Source organism: Quercus robur, chromosome 10 (assembly GCF_932294415.1).
Source record: "Quercus robur chromosome 10, dhQueRobu3.1, whole genome shotgun sequence".
NCBI classification, from domain to species: domain Eukaryota; kingdom Viridiplantae; phylum Streptophyta; class Magnoliopsida; order Fagales; family Fagaceae; genus Quercus; species Quercus robur.
In genome coordinates, this window is record NC_065543.1 from 16,189,541 (window position 1) to 16,209,759 (window position 20,219).

Genomic DNA, 20,219 nt, shown 5'->3' on the forward strand with positions numbered 1-20,219 from the left:
TCTTTATCAGTAACACAACCAATAACATAGAAATGTAATTCATCAGCCAAAACTTGTATTGCATCAAATGATATTTCTCATCAGCCTCCGGAAACTCCTTGGAGAATCAGAAATTGTAGAGACGCAACACTAGAGCAGCCCATGTGTTAGCAGGTTGGTCCTTGCACAACTTTGTTTTGGCTACTTTTCTAATTTGTCTGCTGGCCCCCCCATTTTTTGTTGATGCAGTCAGCTAGGGTCTCTGTTCTGATGTGTCTGCAATTGTTAATTCTAGTTGTTTTAATAAAGCTTTCGCATGTTTATACCCAAAAGAAAATTAGATCAGCCAAAACCGGAAAGGTAATCGGGTGTGAAATCTTTGCAGCACTATGATGATTGGACTCAGGGCTCAATGTTTGCGATAAATGTAATTGCATTAAATGGGCGCAACACCGGACATTTTAGGTTTTCTAATCTATTTTCATCTTAAATCTTCAAGTTACACTGATCAATAACTTCATTTTTTATTCTCATTTTAAAAAATAAAATAGAACATAAAACAAAACAAAGCAAAAACTTGATTTTGTATGTCTCTATAATTTCACTGTAGTGGGTTTAAATCTGGTTCGGTTAACTTTTCTACAATAAATATATTGATTAAGAAAGTTCTACTGAAGTTAGGTACCACATTAGTCCTATATGAAAAAGGAGGGATGCCACACTAGATGATAGTAGGTTTTTCTTTAGGTTAAGTTGTGACCTTGGGTTTGTAAACCTAAAATACCAAAGAGAAACTCAGTTCCTCCATGACCAACCCTAGGGTTAGTGATGGAGGCTCTGATGGCTAGGTTAGCAAAAAACATGAGAATACTAAGGTCAAAGAGAGAAAGGTGTCCTCAGGAGGATGTTCTCAGGTAAGTCAGAAGGGAGTTAGACAAGCAAAGAAAGAGTCCTCAAACAAATAAAAAAGTCCTTGAAAAGACAAAAAAGTTTCCTCAAGAGAATGCACTCAAATGAGCCAAAAATAGTTCCTAAGAGGGCCGAAGAGAATCATTGAAAGAATGTCCTTCAATGAGATGAGTCCTTGAGAGAGAGAGAGAGAGAGGGTCCTATTCCCAAATAATTTTCCTTAATTTTATAGAGAAATGTGTGGTTGTAGGTTCTCAAGAGAATATGTGGTGATAGGTGAATAGAGAATGTTTAATTATCGTTGTTTTTTGAGTGAGACCCCCACACCCGCCATTAAATTATGCTTTTATAGTGTCCATTTTTATTTTCCATGCCTATAAAATATTAAGATAATGAAAAATCATTACTTTAGCATGGAAAAAAGGCCCATATTTCCTACTCTATTGCAGTGCCTAAGACGACGTCGTCACAGTATAGCTTGTCTGAGTTCCATTCCGTATTGAGCCCACTCGTCTCCACAGAGACAGAGAAATTGGTTAGTTATTCACCAACTTTGACTTTGACTCTGTGAAGTACACTCTGTAGGCGTTGCAAGACAGAAACGACGTCGCTTCAATCCGAGAGCTAGGTTGTTCGTGGAGAAGAAGATGGAGACCCAAACCAACAACTCAAACCCTAACCCTAGTCTAAACGGGAACTCGATAACGGGATCATGGCCGGTGTGGCCGACAGTGGACGGGTCACTGGGGCTATCGGAAGATGAGTCGGTGAAATACGCACGGCGGTTCTACAGGTTCGGCTTCGCGATGCTGCCGTGGCTTTGGGCCGTCAATTGCTTCTACTTCTGGCCTGTTCTCCGCCACTCTCGCTCCTTCCCTCACATTCGCCCCTGTACTCTCTCTCTCTCTCTCTGCTTTCAATTTTTCAATGTTGTTGATTTTTTAGGCTTATTTGATTTTCGTTATTGGTTGAATCGAATCTTTAAATTAAAGTAAGTTTGTTTCTTTATGTTATGTTGTGTGTATATAGAGGAATGAATGTTAGTTTCTGATAAAGATTATGAGAATTGAGAACCATTTTACTTTTATCTGTGGGTTTGTTTAAGATGATATAGATATTTGATCAATGGTCTTGTTGCTAGTTAAATCTTGCCCCCCTACTTAGCAGTGTACACAGAGAGAGAGAGAGAGAGTTTCAAAACCCACAAGAATTATCTGAGAATAGATGTAAAACTAAAAGTTCCAAAACCCACAAATTACAACACAGTTTCGAAACCCATGAATCATAACAAGTTTTATCCTCCTCAACAAATTAAAAATCCATGGCATTTAGAATCTTAGAATCAAGAAATGAAAAAGTTTAACCTTTAGAGCAGATCTGAAACCCGTTTTCTTTTTCTCTGTTCTTGATAGATCAAAGCCGATCTCTCTGATTTAGAGTTTGGAAGCTTTACACTCTATAAGATTGAGTGTGGGGTGGTGACCAGAGTTGGAGGAAGGCAGACTGCAGAGGTGGCAACTGAAGTAGAGGAAAAAGGGAAGAGAGGTGAGGGGTTGGGGGGGGGTAACGTCAGTTCTGGTTGGAACTTGAACAACCCTATCGCTACTGAGTCTGATAATATGTACCTTCTTGTGTTTGGAATTTTGATGAAATGCTTATCCATTAAGGTGGGTAAGTTATTACACTTAAGAAATAAGAGAATTTGTGTCACAATTTTTTTTACTTAAAAGGAAATTGAGATTCCTTTTAGATGTTAAAGCTCAATTCTTGGCAGTGAGCCCTAACTCAATGATGCACGAGAAGTTGTAGAATTTGTCCTAGTATGCTTGTGGTGAGGTTAGGATTCAAAGGATTTGTGGATCTAGGATTTAGAACTTTTAAAAAGAATGGTTAAGGCTCAAAATTGGATAGTCTTTGATGAGTTTTGTATGGCCATTTGATAGAGAAGTATGTGAGGTTTTAGGGTTTTGATAGACAACTGGAAGGTCTAGACTTGGGGTTGTATGGAAGAAGGAAAACAGAGAAAGTTATGGGTTGTATGAAAAATATCCATGGACAAAATCACAACAGGGGGAAGAAGAAAAGAGAGAAGAGAAAGGGAGAAAAAGAATAATATGCCAGCGTGCTTCCATGCTAAAACACTAAATTTTTTATGAATCAAGTTCATCTATTCTTTGAGTATATTAACTTGAGTTATATATAGGACTCCTAATTTGACTAGTAAACTAAAACCTAATAAGGTAATAACTAATAAATGATAACTTGGACTCGAACAAAATAAAACTTGAGATATTTAGGATCTCCTAAAAAATTCTAGGCTCTACTAAACTACCAAAATACCCTTGATTTGTGGGGTTGTAAAAATATAATTTTCCCTTAAATACAAATTTGATCATAGCCCATTAGATAAAGACCCTAATCAAAAACTGTGTTAAACCTAGAACACATAGAACAAGACCTTAAAAACCTCAGTACTTTTGACTTTAATTGGACTACACACATGGGCTCCACAAAATAAATCTCAAATAGCCAAATTTGTGAAGTATTAACAAATTAATCTTCCATGTTTGCATCACTCAAACAACACTTCCTTTCCTTATAAGAGCAAGGTAAAGGATGAGTTTGTGGATTTAAGACCCACCAAGTGCATGTGTAAACCAATGAAACTTTTGACCTGCAATCACAAATTTCATTGCAGTTGGCACATCCAATGTCATATGGGCTTATTATGCATTGTTTGGTCTAATCATGCTTATTTAACCAAGAAAGGAGTGATCATTGTATCCCTGGAGATTTGCACCAAACAGAGAGAAATTTTGGGGTTGGCTATGGACCTTCTATAGACTATTTGGGGTCAGGCATGAGTATATTTGTCGCCATTCTATCCTGACCAACATCATACTCTCTGTCACATCTTTGATTAACATGTCTTTTCAATTCTGGTTTATTCAATTGAGAATTTGTATTAGATGTCATCCAATTTACCCATTCATTACATATCAATCTGGTACTGTAATGTTATAAAGCCTTCTATAAAACAAAAAATGGGAGTCCTCTTGTGTGGAGGTTGGCTGTGGCACTCTCATTGTAAAGCAAAGAAATGTTTTACCCGCAATCACAATGGCATGTCATATGTCATATGGGCATATTGTGCATTGTTCATTTGTTAGGTTTAATCACACATATTTAACCTAGAGAGGAGTGATCATTATATACATGGAGGTTTGCATTATGCATTAATTATGTGTGATGCACTGGTTGTTTTATGCCATGTCATAGCTTCCTGTATAATGTATTATTTCCTATTACTTACATGAACTAATTCACTAAAAAGGGGAAAAGAGAACAGAAGAAGCTATGTTTTGTTTGTCTGTATTTTTGTTCAAATTTGAAAGGTCATCCTAGGTCTAAATGTCGTGCTCCTGATCTTTGTGGGTTGAATTTTTATTGCTTCAAGAGATATGGTGTGCGGTATTTCTGTTTTTCAAGATGCTTGTGTCTGAGTGTTTGTTCTTCCCTACTTTCATTCTTTAAGTTTGCTGCATCTGCTCTACTTTGATCTAAATTTATGCATTATTTGCTGAAAACATATCTCTAGCTTAAATAGCACTTTCACAAAAAATGGGCAAAGGGTGAGGTTGTAAGTTTAAAATTCATTATATGCATAACTTGCTAATAAAAAATTTTTTCAATGAATCACTTGGTGGTGGCAGTTATATAATAACTGAGTTGCTTACGATGTGTTGTGAGAGGTGCACACTTAAATTAGATGGATATGGTCTCCCATCATGGGGACAGGGTCATGTAAGGATATTTTACATTTTGAAATCCTGTTCTTTTCTTCAAGTGGATTTATTTGTTTGGAATTATGAATTCCTGTTTGAGCCATTTGTCCATAAATTTTCCATTTTCATTTTTTCTTGTCTTAACAAACGTTTGGTTTTGCAGATGTTGTGCGATCAGCAGTTGGGTTTGCTGTATTCACAGCTCTTCTGTCATCATGGGCCTTTACATTTGCCATTGGAGGAGAGCGTCTCTTTGGGCCAGTTTGGGATCAACTTGTATTATACAAGCTTGCTGATAAATTAGACTTGACTGGTTGGAGCTAGTCTTATGCACTCTTTTCTGAATTTCATTGTTCTCAACACTCTTTGTATTACCTCTCTCTTTCTTTCTAATTATCTTTTTTTTTTTTCCTTATTGTTGGGGGTGTTACTGGAATTCTTTTACTTTCTTTGAACACATGATTTTGTGTATATATACATATATTCTATGCCGAGAGTTTTACAATGCTGTGTATCCGGTGACAAAGTTGATATTGAGGCCTTTCTATACCTCAACTTGGAATTAATATTCAGTGTCGAAAGTAGTAGCCTTTTTCAGTTATAAAAATATATATCCTATTCTTATACCAAAAAAAAAAAAAAAAAAAGGCCTAGGAATAATATTTTGCGGATTAAGAACTAGGTACTACAGAAATTCTTTGATTTTGTGTACTTGCAGATGAATGTGTAATTAAGACGGTGTCTAAATAATAGATTTGACCAATGATGTGGAAGAATGCAATACCTCAAGCAAAGTTAAGTTTTTTCTTAACAAAATAAAGTAGTATACAAAGATTTATAAAATTCAACGTTGAAGCCATGTCCTTGTGTGTTATTGGCACCAAAACACATAGTGACATAGAACTATGAACTATGTGATGACAGAAAAATTTTCCTACGCAGGGCTTAGTGGACTGACGTGAAGCTGGATGCACAAGGCTTGCCCTAGTATGCAATGGGATGGCTCACTCTACTTCTCTATGTGGCAAATTGTAGTTGTTTGTCACTTTCGCATGGATCCATTGCTTTTTCTCCATCATTCACAATATCTACCATGTGAATAGTTTTGTTTGTTACATGCTAAAAGTGTTTCTGTCTCTCTTTTTTGTCCAACTACAATCCATAAAAGGTTTAGGGTATTTATAGGGATTTTTGAAGCGCATCTCTCTAGAAATGGGGGATAGAGTGGACGATTAAGTCTAATCCTCCTCCCCTTTGTTAGGTTGAGAGGATGGACTAAGGCTTAACTTTTCCTACTGTTTAGAGCAGTCATTTTGCATTTATTATATGAAGACTGTCAATAGGTGACAACAATTAATGCGGAGATGACAATTAGCTTCTTATGAACATTATTTGATAATAAAAAAGTACTTATTACAAATATTTACAATACCTCTTTAGGTAGGAACTGACCCTCCTTCTTGATCAGTCCATCGTTGACTCATCGGAATGAAACTAGGGTAATCATTTGATATGTCGCTCCCTCTTCTTTAATGAGGTAAACATTGTCGAGGTCTGCTGGGCTCTTCTCTCTACTCAGGTTGATGCTGGGCCTGTGGTACGTTGCTAATGGGCCTTCATGTAGAGGTGATGTAGGTATCCCTTCAAATATACTAAACTATCTGGCAGCTAAATTAGAATTACCGACACCAATTTTTTATATTTTATATTTTCGCTTGCCCACCTCTTTTCATTTCATTAATTCATTTGGCAAAGAATATTCTACATTATTATTATTATTATTTTTCAACAAATAGTTAGAAAGTGTGTACAACCAAGTCAGCAAAAATGTGTATATATATATATATATATATATATATATATATTCAGCCCGAAAAAAAAAAAAAAAAAGGTCAGCAAAAAAGAACTTCGTACTTTACCGTTGGTGAAGCAGACTCCTTCAAAATTCTCCCACATATGCTATCACATCAACATCATAAGTAAAGCCATGAAACTTATTCGATTTGCAGTTTTTATTTTCTTAGAATTATTCTTATGAAAGTACGTACAATTCTATTCTATTGATTTTAGAAACAAATGGGACCATTGACAAACAATGAAGCAACCATAAGAGTAGCTCAACTGTCATTTTCTACTGGCACTAATTTAATTAAGGCATACATATATACATCCAATCACTCATGGATGGCACAATGTGCAATTGGACATGCTTTGTTGCCAAATATGACTAAGAAAAGGACAGTTAAAAGACCCGCCAACTGTACATGGTAACTGAGACCGTTGGTTTTCAATTTTCAGGAGGATGGAAATACAAGAAATTGGTTATCAAGCCAATCAATAGGATATTTTCACAATCTATTGTGTAGTACTCCAAGTCATAAGAGCTCATCATTGCTGAGGTTGGATTTTTATTTATTTATTTATAATTTGATAGTCATAATGGACAAAGGATTTTAAATCCTGAATGTTTCTATTAAAAACATTAAAAAATGTAAAGTAATTGAACTACAAAATTTTTGACATTTAGATCATTTTCGTTAAACAATTGTATTCTCGCTTTGCAAATATATTTTCGAATTGTATATGGTGCTGGTGGTCTTCAATGTTGGCCATTTTTACCGTCCCAAATAATTTTTAATAAGTTGGCAAACGTAGGAAAGATTTGATTTCCTTTTCCAATAACTTGCCTAATCTCTTTTGGATCTTGCAAGTTCCTTTACACGCGCAAGTTCGTGAGAATGTCAAAATGGTGTAGTCAAAGTTGGATTAGGCAAAATGACGTTGCTTAGTATTATATGCCAAGGTTTAATGGGCACAATGAGCTAGAAGGTGTTCAAAATTCTTATCTAAGTTGAGCTTCTTCTTTTTTTCTTTTTTAATTTATTTTAGGCGGAGTGGGGTGTTAAGCATATCTTAATAATAGCATTATCTAGTATTTCGAACATAGACCTTTGAGTTTGATTCTCTCATTCCTCAATTAGGGGTAAAAATAAAATTAATAAAGTGAAAGGAAAAGTTGAAAGATAAGGATGGAAGGGGTATATTCAGTGTCTTGTCAAAGTTGAGAGGGTAAGAAGAACCAAATTATTAAGAAGAATCAAAGTTGAGACTTGAAAGTGTATGAAACTTTTTTTTTTCTTTTTTTTCAAGGAAACACTAAATTCAGACATGTAATATTTCAAAATAAAATTTTTGAAAATGATTTTTTTTTTTTTTTTGCAGCTTCAAAAAAAAAGTAGAAAAAAGTTTAGTTTACATTCCTCTAACCCATTATATGATGACGATTTATAAAACTATTATTTTGCTAAAACTATCCTTTTGGAAGAGAAAAAATGTGTCGACTTTTCACTTCATAAAAAAGTGAAAATTTAAAACGATAACATGATGACTTTTTTCTAATGGCCAGTGACTGCAATTCAGCTGGGAATAATATTGAAAACTGGAAAAAACCTTGTCAACCTACCTTTTTTGGGATTGAGACATCAACTATACACGTGCTGATGTATTATATATATATATATATATATATATATATATAAATGAATTCTCTTGTAAAATTTAACAAAATTTATTAGAAAATTAGAAGAAAAAAAAATCTTTTTGGGTCACCTTGAGTGCTGGATTTCAGTACACCTTACATCAATATTACGTTGCATAAGTGAGTTTTAATTAATTCAATTAATAAAGTATCTTATCGTCGAATATAAGATCTATAATTTAATATCTACCTACACTAAAAACCAAATATTTTATTAACCTAGTTATAAAAAACAATCATTATGCAGACTTTTTTTAAATTGACATTTTATCATATCTTTGCATAAAATTAAGTACCGGCAGGGGAAGATTTGCACCAGTTCTCTGTCTCTCTCTTTTAAATTAAGGAGGGTAAATAGGCTTTTGCCTATTTCCTATATTATATACATATATATTATTTAAAAGCCACCAAATATGACCAACTTTATATTTGGACCTAATTCTATTTAAAGGGTTTGTTGAACTTAGCGTACACTATTACATATCAAAATAGACAAATTACCGCCCTAATAAAGTATCACAAGCTATAGGACGTACCGAGACTTTTTCTAAACTTTCTTTTTTCCTGTTTGAGGAAAATTTTTTCGTAAGCTTTTAAAACATATGTTTTTCGTTTTTTTTAATTAAGTTTTTTATAATTATTTTCTAACTTTATAGTTGATCAAAAGTAACAGCAGATGCATGGGAGCTAGGAAAAGCTATCATATCATATCATAAGATTGAGAAAAAGGAAGAGGTCTGGTCTAAAAACAAATTCACACTCAAAAGTATCTTTATATGTCACATAAATTAGCTGCAAAGAATCAGAAAACCGTGGCTCCAGTCAATAGAGAAGGCTAAGGGAACAATAAATATGTAATATAATTGTAGTCGTCAAAAATGCAAGCCAATTCTTCTTCTTCATACATTCCTCTCTCTAGTAGACTTATGGGATGCCGGTGGTATATATTAGTGCTGGTTATTAAAAAAAAAAAAATTAGTTGAGAGTACAAGATCAGTTTGATTTGGTGGAGTATAAATTTTCAATCTGTTAAGCAATCTATAGATTAATAATTAATAATAACTAACCATAAACTGCCTTGTAAGACCGGAAGAAATTTGCCCAAAAATTTTACCAAGAAAATAAGAGGGTAAGACTAGGTGCCTTAATTAATTTTTGTTTTTTGGACTTAGCAGTTAGCACCAACACGCGTGTATGTGAAATTCGTTATCCTTTGTTTGGCTTTACCCATGATGTGCCTTAATTATTCCCATCCCATGCATGGCAATCTGCGTCTTCCTTAGCTTTTATATATTGGCGTTTGCTTTATGGATCATAACCCAAAATTTACTTATTTATCTTTGCAACTAAATCATTTCTTGAAGAATGAATTCCCAATTCCCAATTATCAAATTTTTTTTTTTTTTTTTTTGGTTGGCTACGTGATCCTATGGATTTTGGTTCCTCCATTTCCCTCTCAAAGTATTGTGGGTTGCAAATAGGTTTTTTCTTATTAAGAGAAATGCTTATTGATAGATACAAAACATGGCTTAGTTTGTTACCGCAAAGGTTTTCATCAATATTAAGGGTTTTATGTGTCCAAATCGGATGCCCCATTATTCATTTACCATCATGGTGAAATTTAGGAATATATATTCTAGAGTGTGTCAATGACATTTTGGTTACTAGGAACATGGCCAATTGTAATTAAACTCTTATTTCCAAGTTGAATTAATAATTTTCTATCAAGGATCTCTGAGTTTCTTGTAAAATCTAGCTAGAATGAAAAACTCTTAAGACTTTAGGGACTCCAATTTTAGCATCAAGTAAACTCTCCAAAATTAGTGGTAAACCTTGAGCCAATCCCTCCCTTTACTGTTAAATTGTTGATAGTCTACAATATATATCTTACTTTCACAAGACCGAATATATCTATCCATAATCTATCTGATGAGCATTGTGTATTTTACACTACCTTAAGCACATCATTTGCTAGCTATGCCATTTCTATCTAAAAGCATTCTTATATTCATCTTCAAACCTTGTTCATAAGCAAATTTGGCTAGGTGTGTATGATTGCCAATCCACTATCCAATGCTGGATTGCTATTCATCTTGGCGACAACTTATCTACTGGTTCTCTCAAAAGCAAAGGAGAGTTGCTCATTCCTCATCTAAATCTTAGTACAGAGCCCTTGTCGATATTGTTACTAAACTCTCTTGGATATCTTGAAATATTATTTGAAATTCATATCTTACAGCTCCTTGTTCCTACACTTCAATGTGATAATATTGGTGCTACTTATCTCTTTGCCAATTTGATTTTTCATGCACGTACTAAACAAGTTGATATAGTTTTTTTATTTAGTTCATGACAAGGTTGCTCGTAAGGGTCTTCAAATGCATTTTATTTACATTGCCGACATCATGATCACAGGTCTCTCCTTTAGTCGCTTAATGTCTCTTCATGAAGGTCGCCTCTCACAAGTCTTCAACTTAAGGGGATGTATAAAAGAATGTATATATATATTTGGACTTGTATTTTAGGTCTCTAATTTTTTTTTTCCTTATCATGTGCTTGATTACATCAATGTCTTATATAGAAATGCATATATAATCAAACTCCACTTTACATGTGATATTATGGCATAGGTTTTACCCTTGTTTCAACCATATTAGCCATTTTCTTAATAGTCCGTGCTAGAAAATTATGAAGTTTTTTTTTTTTTTTTTTTTTTTTTTTTTTTTTTTTTTTTTTTCATACCTTAATATCCCAATGGCTTTCATAACTAGTGTCCATCATCCATGTCTAAATTAAATATGAAAAAAAAATACAACAAACACAATAAATTTCGCAACTTTTTTTTTTTTTTTTTTTATATAAAGAATTTTTGTATATGATTCAATAATTATAAAAGGAGGTTTGAACCTTAGGCAATTTTACTGAAAACACCATAAAATATCAATTGAGTCATAAAACTCTTCACACAAGTTATACTTTCAAAATCTAAGAAATATTTAATAGTTTCTTGTAGGAAACCGTGAAAATACCATGTAGTTAATTTATATGTGTGACAGTCATATGGACGAGCATGGAGCTTAAAATCACAAATTTGAAGACTACATGTGTATATAATAACAATATTCTCTGTCGTCTTTTCCATCAATAAAATATGAGTGCATGGATTTTTACACAATTAAGTTCTATTTCACTAACTGGAACCCGCCGGGTTGGTCTTTAGTCATATGAGAAAGTTTAGTACGTTTGAGGTTTGCTTGTTATATAAGTATCATGTTATATCTGGCATTAAAAGAGAAATAATTCAGGTACTGTACTATCTCCATACAGCTGCACAATATGAATGGAATGATGCATAAGAACTTACCAAACCAAATACATGAAAGAACCTTATTTCAAATTAGTTCTTGACAGCAATACATTTACCCACTCACTCCAACTGATATTAATGAACTTCCTTATTCTATCACTCTAATAAACCGCATGGAACAAAATACTTCTAAAATGGTACAATCTTAAAGAATACAACTTCATTTTTGTGGGTTTGACTTGCCTCGCCTCATCAGATGCAAATATATAGCTTTCCTATTAATTTGCCTAACATATTTACTAACATGCATGAGAGAGAGAGAGAGAGAGAGAGAGAGAGAGAGAGAGTGCAATAATTGGGGCAAAATGGGTGAATTGCATTACAGACAATAAGCACAGGCAGTGGTTGTAAATGTGTATTATATAATTAAATATAGCACGCCCTATTGTGTGAACAGATAACAAAAGTGACTTTTCATCCATAACCCAAGACCTGGTCTATCTCTTCTTATATGTATATTCTTACCTCTCTACTTGTTCTGCTTGCCTACCTCTTATGAATCTTAAAAACTTTCTCGTCACGTGATTAATTGGTTACCATAATAAAGTTTTCAATCTGGTTTCCAATATTGTTGGCTACAGAAGATGAAAAAATCTAGAAGCAGTATTAGCAGTGATAGTGAAAGTGGAAAGAGATGCAATAGAGGGCACTGGAAGCCAGCTGAAGATGAGAAACTCCAACTACTTGTTGAACAGCATGGTCCCCAGAATTGGAATTTTATTGCAGACCATCTAGAAGGAAGATCAGGTAATATGGTATCAGAGTTATGTTTCATCTTTTCAATAATAGTGCATAACAGCATTATGTCTAGTCAATTCTTACCTTCTAACTTCTAATGGTTTGTTTGGATTGAGAGGGAATGAGGAAAGTGGAGGAGAGTAAAATAAAGATATTTTCAACTAACTCTACTGTACTTCGCCCTACTCTCTCTCCATCCTCCTCAATCCAAACATACCTAAAGATCTCAGAATTTTCCTCTCATGGTAACTGTTCAAGCTGTAAGAAATGGGGTTTTCAAACTAATTTTTTCTTTGTATTGTAGGGAAAAGTTGCAGATTGAGATGGTACAACCAACTTGATCCCAATATTAACAAGGAGCCATTTACAACAGAAGAGGAACAAAGGCTTCTTGCAGCTCATCGGATTTATGGAAACAAATGGGCTTTCATAGCTCGCTATTTCAAAGGTAGAACTGATAATACCGTGAAGAATCAGTACCATATTATGATGGCAAGAAGAAAACGTGAAAGGTGCTCAGTCCAAGGTCATCGAAGTCACTCCAAGTTCCAAAACCTTCAAAAATTAGGGACCTCATCCATGAGTTCATTACATTCTTTAAGTTTTAGCCAGTCAACGATGACAACAGATTCATTCAGTGTTGATATTTTTGGTGGAGGAAGAAAGAAACATTTAGGTCCAAGTATTTCTTCATGTGCCAATGAGACATCACATGGTTAGAATAATTAGTCTCTTTTCTTAATATTGTTACAACCCTTTTTCTTCTGTGTATAATAATAACACAGATTTCATTGTGTCAGGAATCCCTGTTGTCCACGAGGTTGTTCCTCAATCTTTCAAATTCTCAAATTTTGCTGGGGTTTATGAAAGTGAAGAAATGCTCAACTTAGAGGGACTTGATGATAACTCCAATGCATTTTGGAACTTGAAAATGGCTTCTGAGCAAGATCAAGGAGATGGATCGATCACTCACAAGGCTGTTCCCTTCATAGATTTTTTTGGCGTGGGAATCTCTTAATAATAATTAGTTATGCGAACTCATTCTCATCAGCTGAGTTCTTTGAGTCTAAATTTTATGAACTACAGCCTCATTTATCTTTATATTACATGCATAAGAGAACATCTATCAACATTTAGGGCCTAGCTTAGCTTGAATTAAGCATATTGAGGAGGCTGTTTTATATTATGATATGCAATTATTGCATATCACGGAACTGCAGTACATATTTTGTGAAGCTTAGCTTGAATTAAACATATGTACAAGGATGTTATATTTCTTTATGTTTATGATATATGTAAGGACTGAAATTGGATTGGACCCAATATAAGATTGAGTTTTAGCCCAGGAAGCCCAAATAATAAATTTGTAGAGCGTGGATGAAAGAACTAGATCTACTCTAGAAGAAAAACGATAAAATTTGCTAATTTAAGGCTATTAAACACAAGTAAAATGAGAAAGTCTATCCTCGAAGTGGCCTGAGGAGTTTATATTATATTGTCTTGTTGATCAACAAAGTTACAAGAGTTCACAGTCTTATCGTAAAAATTGCTTGATTTCCTCTCCGATCCCTTTTTTAGTACATCTTCCCATGCTATATACTACAATTTTAGTATCATCCCTTCCATACACATGTAGGTTAGATTCTGGGAACTCCTTCTTGTCCCATCCAACACCTCCCAGAACTATCAACTAGTAGCTATAAGGTTACTTGACCACTGTTTAGGTATCACCTCCACATTAATGCGGTCAGAGAATTAGTTGGGAGGCATTTAATACGGAGGTAACAGCTTTTTGAAGATATTTGTTGCCCTTCTCCTTTCTTACCCCTTATCCAACGTCCAACTCTTAGTTGTGATGTAACTTCGAAGAAAGTCTATGATGATATGACACTCTTACTGACCTCGGACCCTTGTTGCCAAGATGACTTTTCTCCTCGGACATTCGTTGAGTTTATCTCATATTATCTCTACTTTTCTCTTTATACCGTTCCCCTTATAACCTTATTTAGCCATCCTCGGACTAGCTAATGTTCTCGAATTGGGCCATAGACCCAATTAGTACAACCTTAATAGTACCTCCTGATTAACTGGCCCCCACAATATATATGCAGCTTCAACGCAACAATTATTACATCACAGAATTGTAGTACATATTTTGTCAAATAAATGATCATTCACTTTCAATCATTGATAGATGTACTGATGTAGGGTTTTAAATGAAAAATTCGTTTAAAGCAAAAAAAAAAAAAAAAAAAAAAAAAAAAAAAGCCTCAGCTTAACTCAAGAAAGTTTTTTTTTTTTTTTTTTTTTAATTTTATATATATATATATATATATATTTTAAGAATCAGCTCAAGAAAGTTTGTTTATCTTCATTTATTTAGTAAACGAGCATCAAGGCCAAGCGTAGGTTTAGACTCAACTATTAAATAAGTCAAGTTTAAACATAATAACGTTTTCATAAACAAGCTTTTAAATATAAGTCTCAATTTATATATATATATCATATTATATGATTATACGTATACAAGTACAAAAATATACTTATTGATGAATTATTAAACTTTATAAACAAGTTTGAATGACATCAAACTATTATTTGTAATTTATTGATAAAAAGTCTCTTTAATGGTAAAATTATATATATAATTTTTAATAATACAACATTGGTGAATATAATTTTTATAAGTTCATAAACAAAAATTATTTTATGTAATCAACTCAAATAATATAACTTTCAACTATAATTTAGTTATTAATTAATTCCATAGATTTGTAAAAGGATAAGAAAAAAAAAATTAATCATGGTATATACAATATGTGAGAATGAATAAATTAATTTAGTAACTCTTGAGCAAACTCAAATTTGTTCGACAAGAAAATGAACTATAAGTCTGAAAATGTAATTTAACTTGGTGATAAACTAGAACTTGGCACATGTTCGAATAAAGATTATTAGGTTCTAAATGTTTAGGATTAAATATTTATATTTCTATTTTTATGTATGCTGGCAAACCGAGATAAAAACATGTCTAGATTATGTATTAGACATTGCTCATGATAGTACAAGTTTGGATTCAAGAACATTGAAGTTGCAGAAAGAAGATTTTACTTTCAGTACTGAAGTTCGACCGATCGAACTTAAGCCTTGACCGATCAAAAATCATAGACAGGATTTTCTGTAGAATTCTATTTCAATCCAAACACTACAAAAACGTTTAGGGTTTCAAGTAAAACACTTATGGGTATAAAAGGAAAACTCTAACTATGTTTTAGAAGATCATGAAAGTCTTGTGATTTACTCCTATGAGATCTGAGAGGTTTTATACCTTCTAACTCAACAAGCATCTGCAGGATCAAGAGATCTACAATCTAGAACTGGTGGAACCAAGTTGCTGCAAAAAATCAACTACTGATAGTGATCTAAAACCTTTGAATGGAATCTCAAAATCACAAACGTGGGAGTTTGTGCTCAGCAAATCCAAGATAGAAGAGTTCGTGGAGTTGGAGTTGCACGTGGTCATGTTAGTAAGTTCTACTTGAAATAGTTTTAGATTTAGGGTTTAAATCTATTGTAATCTTCTATTTTATCATAGTGGATTTGTACTTACCTTGGAGATAGCTAGATTAAATCCTCCCAAAGTTTTTACCTGAAACGATTGGTTTCATTGGTTATCCTAGGTCATCATATTACTGTTTTCTTTACTTTTCTGCACTAAGCAAAATGTTTATATGTATTTAACCTAGATCTTATAATTAACCTAAGTAAATACTTGGCTAATTCATTAGGTTAAACTAATCTATTTTTAAGGGGTCTAAACAGACAAACAAAGATAAATAGAACAATTATGAATTTTTAATACTTGATTCAACTCGACTTATTTACAATCCTAGATAGATGTTACTAGTAAATCAAAATCATTTTTGAAAACTAGCTATATACGTGTTGTTTAGCCACCCACTTTATTGTGAGTCATCCTCTACATTTTAAGTTGTGTATCATCCTCTCAATTTCAAGCGAAATTAAGAAAATCTATTTCATAATCAATATTTTATTTTATGTGAATTGTCTTTGAATTTGTAACATTGAATCTAAGATACAAAATGAATTAATCAGATGATTTCTTTTCCCTACCGTTTCAAAGTAAAGTAATAAATCATACTTTCTAATATTACATTTCTATAAATACACTATTGACAACGGCTTGGAATGTATTGGCAATTGAAATTTACATGTCAGCTCCCATGTTACTTGTTGAAAGTTATAAGCAAATTTTGTGTTGATGATTTATAGCTAGGTCCAGATTGAGGTAAGTAATGCAAAAAAAATCCTACTCTAATAATTCTCAGCCTCGATCTCAAAAATCTCAGCCTTTACTGGTTGAAGTTTATCTAAGAATTCTTCAAGACAAATTTTCTCAAAACAAGAAAAAAAAAAAAATTGATATTGGACTCTGCCGTGGTCAGACAGTACTACATAGAGAGAAATCCAAGCATTCAGATTTGAGTCTTCAAGCAATAATCGAAATTAAGTATGAGGACAACTAAGAGCATTTGCATCAGATCATGTAAAAATTTATGAATATTTTAGTATAAGAATTTACTTTTTTTTTTTTTTTTAAATATTCATTTTTCAAAACACTTTACATCAGATCATTTATTTTATACTACATTTCATTAAAATATTATTTTTATTGATTTTTTTTAATTGTTTCTATTTCTTCACACACAAGAAACCATCATCTACTCTCTTCCTTTATCCTCAGGATATGTAAAAAAAGAATAAAAAAACTAAATGACAAATAAAGTGTCTATTTAAATTAACACATTATTGTAGTAACCATGTATTTTTACACAACTTTGCATAACCTAATGTGATTAAATTTTGAACTTGGTGGGTTCACACCAGCTGAGGAACTAGGTTAGGGAGGTCTGGGTTTAAGCAAAGGTGCTGGGTTAGGGAGGTTTGCCTTCACCTTCACCGTGGGTTTTAATTTTTGATTTTTGAGTTTGGCTAAACGATGTCGTATAAAACTTCAACTTTTGTGTTATCACTTTAGGCAAAACAGCATTGTTTTGAGACTGATTTGGCCAAAAAAAAAAAAAAAAAAACCGTCAACAATATGATGTCACTTAATAGCAAAATCTATCTAACTAAGTGGGTCGAATTGGTAACAAAACCAAACTTTGGGGGGAGGGGGATAAAATCAAATTTCTAAAATTTTGGATGTAAAATCCAAACAACTCCAAATTTCAGGGATGTACTTTGTAATTTACCCTTTTGACTTGATCATTTTTTTTATAATACAAGCACTGACGTGAGTGTTTTAAAACTTTCCCGATTAATACTGGTCCCTTGGCAAAAGATGACAAAAAAAACTTTGAGTAAGTAATTGATCATAGGTAGAACGTAGGAGTAATCTATATATATAACCGAAACATCTGAAACTCTCATAATTTTCCACGTCAGCACAATATTTAAATAAAATTATTTTTGTTTAGTCCAAACTTAACAAGGAGTGAAACTCTATCTTTCTAACAAGTCTAACTTAAATTCAAACTTTACATGGTTAATCATGAACACTATAAAAGCAATGCAAACCCCAATATTTTTTTTTAAAGCTAAGTAGAGCTATGAGCTATTCTTATGTTATTTTCTTCTCCTCTACTTTTAAAAAAAAAAAATATATATATATATATATATATATATTTTATGGTTTTTCCTGTGTTTTTAAAAAGTAATTTTTGTACAAAAACCACCAAACTCTCTTTAGCCGTTTTTCTTTAGCCGTTTTTTACAAGATAAAAAAACTTGCAATAATTGAAATTATTCTTTTGAATGTAACCCATTTTTCTTTTATATTTCTCTATTGTTTAGTCATATATATTTTGTTTTGTTTCAATAATTTCTAAGCAGTGAATAATTTGATTCTTTAATATTTTTTGGTCTTTCAAGTAATGACTTCTTCATCAAATTGTAATACAAATTGAAGTCATACAATAGCAAATCATGCAATGATGTAGTTTCTTAATCAATTTAAGATTTTATAAAATTATTTTAATTTACTTCACAAATAAGTAGGCTCCTGTGCATAGATATGAAACATAATACTAACCGGTTATTTACAAGCTATTTGCATGGACACTAGTTAACATTTTATGAGAGAGAAAATCAAAAGTAAGTTAAACGACAAAATAAAAGGTTTTAAAACAAAATTATATTAATTATTATCCCTTGTTTGATTCCTTGCACTTCTAAATTTCTGAAATATGATATTCTGGGTGGGCCCGAGACATACATATATAAATATATATTCCTCACACCATTCTTTTTCTTTTGTACGTTTAATTTCCCCTTCCGCCAAACCAAACATTAAAAAATAAGAAAATTTAAACACTGCAGGAGGTTATAATGGTTAAATTTATATTATTTTGGCTTTTGTAATGTCGGATGGAATTTTAGAACTCCTTTGTCTGAAGATCTTCTTTTCCTAATAAATTGAAGTTGGTGATGACTGCTTCATTTATTTAAAAAAAAAAAAAAAAAATGTTTCCGAATTGTTGGTGACTGATTGACTGCTTTCGCTATATTCAGCTGAAGGCTTTTTGGACGCTGGGAAAACATTTTCTACGTGGGTCATGGGTACTGAGTGCATAAAATCATGATTTCTCTCTTAAATAAAAGAAAAACAAAGCCATAACTTGACAAAAGTTGAGAATTATGAGTATTGAGTAGGAAGATGGTATTTAGAAAAACATTTGCGACTTTAAAGCATGAATGGAATATTTTATTTTAAAGTGATGATAATTGTTTCTATTTTGAAAGAGTTTACCACTGGGTTACAAGCATTTCACTTCTACGATACAACAAAATAACTAAATGCAAATATCTATTATATTATGGAGAATTTAATTAAAAATGTTGGGAGGAAATGAAAGGAAATTGAATTTGATTCAAAACCCTACAAGAAAAGGTTATATGTGCCAAGTGCTAAATGCCACACACGTATGTGCATGCTCTAGTATGTTCACAGATTTATTCTATTATTTATTTATTAATTAGTACTTCTGTTATTTTATATATATATTCCCACCAAAAACCTTTTTATGAGAGACAAGTATATTAAAACATACTCACTTTCATATCACAACCGACACTAAATTGTTTTTATAAAAGACTATTGTAGCACATTGTTCATACCATACATTTTTCTTGTTATTCAAAATAAGTTACCAATAATCTTGGTGTACAAGTAATACTTTTATCTCTTTTTAAACATAAATTTATGAGACTTTAACGCGTCTATAGTCTATTTTGTCAGAAGATATTCTTACACGGCACATTTTGCATTCCTATAATGCTCCCATAATTTCCGTACACGGCACATTGTTTTTTTTTTTTTTTTTTTTTTTTTATGTATAAAAAAATTCTAAACATATTTCTTAAATTAATACCTTTAGAGCGTCCGATCACTTTTTCCTTTTAAGAAACTTCAATCTTATTAGTCTTGCCGTTGCCGTAGTCAAAAGTTTTGATCTCACTAGTTGGGTTAGGTAGTATAAAGCACATATATAAAAGACAAAAGGGACAACCTTGGAATTTGATTTTTATCCTATTACCATTGAGGTTTGAGATCAATGTATAATGAGGGTTGAGAACTTTGGGGCCTATGAGCTCTGGCTCAACTAGTACTACTACCACATAAAAAGCAAGCCACGTATTTAACCATTTGGTTTGCCTTATATAATAAGACATCTGAGCAGAAAGGTTCCAGATGGATACAAGTAATATTCTCTAAAAAAAACCTTTATTTTCTATTGAAGGTTCTCAAGTTTCTAATTTTATTTTCTTATTTTGATTCTTAAAGGTATTGGTGTTGATTTGGTCATGTAAATTATGGGGA

At 32.6% G+C, this 20,219-nt stretch overlaps 2 protein-coding genes across 2 annotated transcripts; both read left to right on the top strand.

The window, feature by feature from the left end:
- The first annotated feature begins 1,360 nt into the window (after positions 1-1,360).
- Positions 1,361-5,178, top strand: LOC126703651 (probable gamma-secretase subunit PEN-2). Its single transcript, XM_050402680.1, has 2 exons — positions 1,361-1,779; positions 4,837-5,178. Exons 1-2 carry the CDS (start codon positions 1,536-1,538, stop codon positions 4,995-4,997), a joined length of 405 nt encoding a protein of 134 aa, XP_050258637.1. The 5' UTR covers positions 1,361-1,535; the 3' UTR covers positions 4,998-5,178.
- Positions 5,179-11,998: 6,820 nt separating this feature from the next.
- On the top strand, positions 11,999-13,661 carry LOC126703650 (transcription factor MYB54-like). The gene is made up of 3 exons (XM_050402679.1): positions 11,999-12,325; positions 12,621-13,031; positions 13,117-13,661. Exons 1-3 carry the CDS (start codon positions 12,163-12,165, stop codon positions 13,332-13,334), a joined length of 792 nt encoding a protein of 263 aa, XP_050258636.1. The 5' UTR covers positions 11,999-12,162; the 3' UTR covers positions 13,335-13,661.
- The last annotated feature ends 6,558 nt before the right edge of the window (positions 13,662-20,219 follow it).

Coding starts and splice junctions, on each gene's coding strand:
- LOC126703651 (XM_050402680.1), top strand. CDS start 1,536: ATGGAGACCCAAACCAACAACTCAAACCCTAACCCTAGTCTAAACGGG. Junction 1,780..4,836: donor CTTCCCTCACATTCGCCCCT/GTACTCTCTCTC, acceptor TTGGTTTTGCAG/ATGTTGTGCGATCAGCAGTT.
- LOC126703650 (XM_050402679.1), top strand. CDS start 12,163: ATGAAAAAATCTAGAAGCAGTATTAGCAGTGATAGTGAAAGTGGAAAG. Junction 12,326..12,620: donor CCATCTAGAAGGAAGATCAG/GTAATATGGTAT, acceptor TTTGTATTGTAG/GGAAAAGTTGCAGATTGAGA. Junction 13,032..13,116: donor TGCCAATGAGACATCACATG/GTTAGAATAATT, acceptor TCATTGTGTCAG/GAATCCCTGTTGTCCACGAG.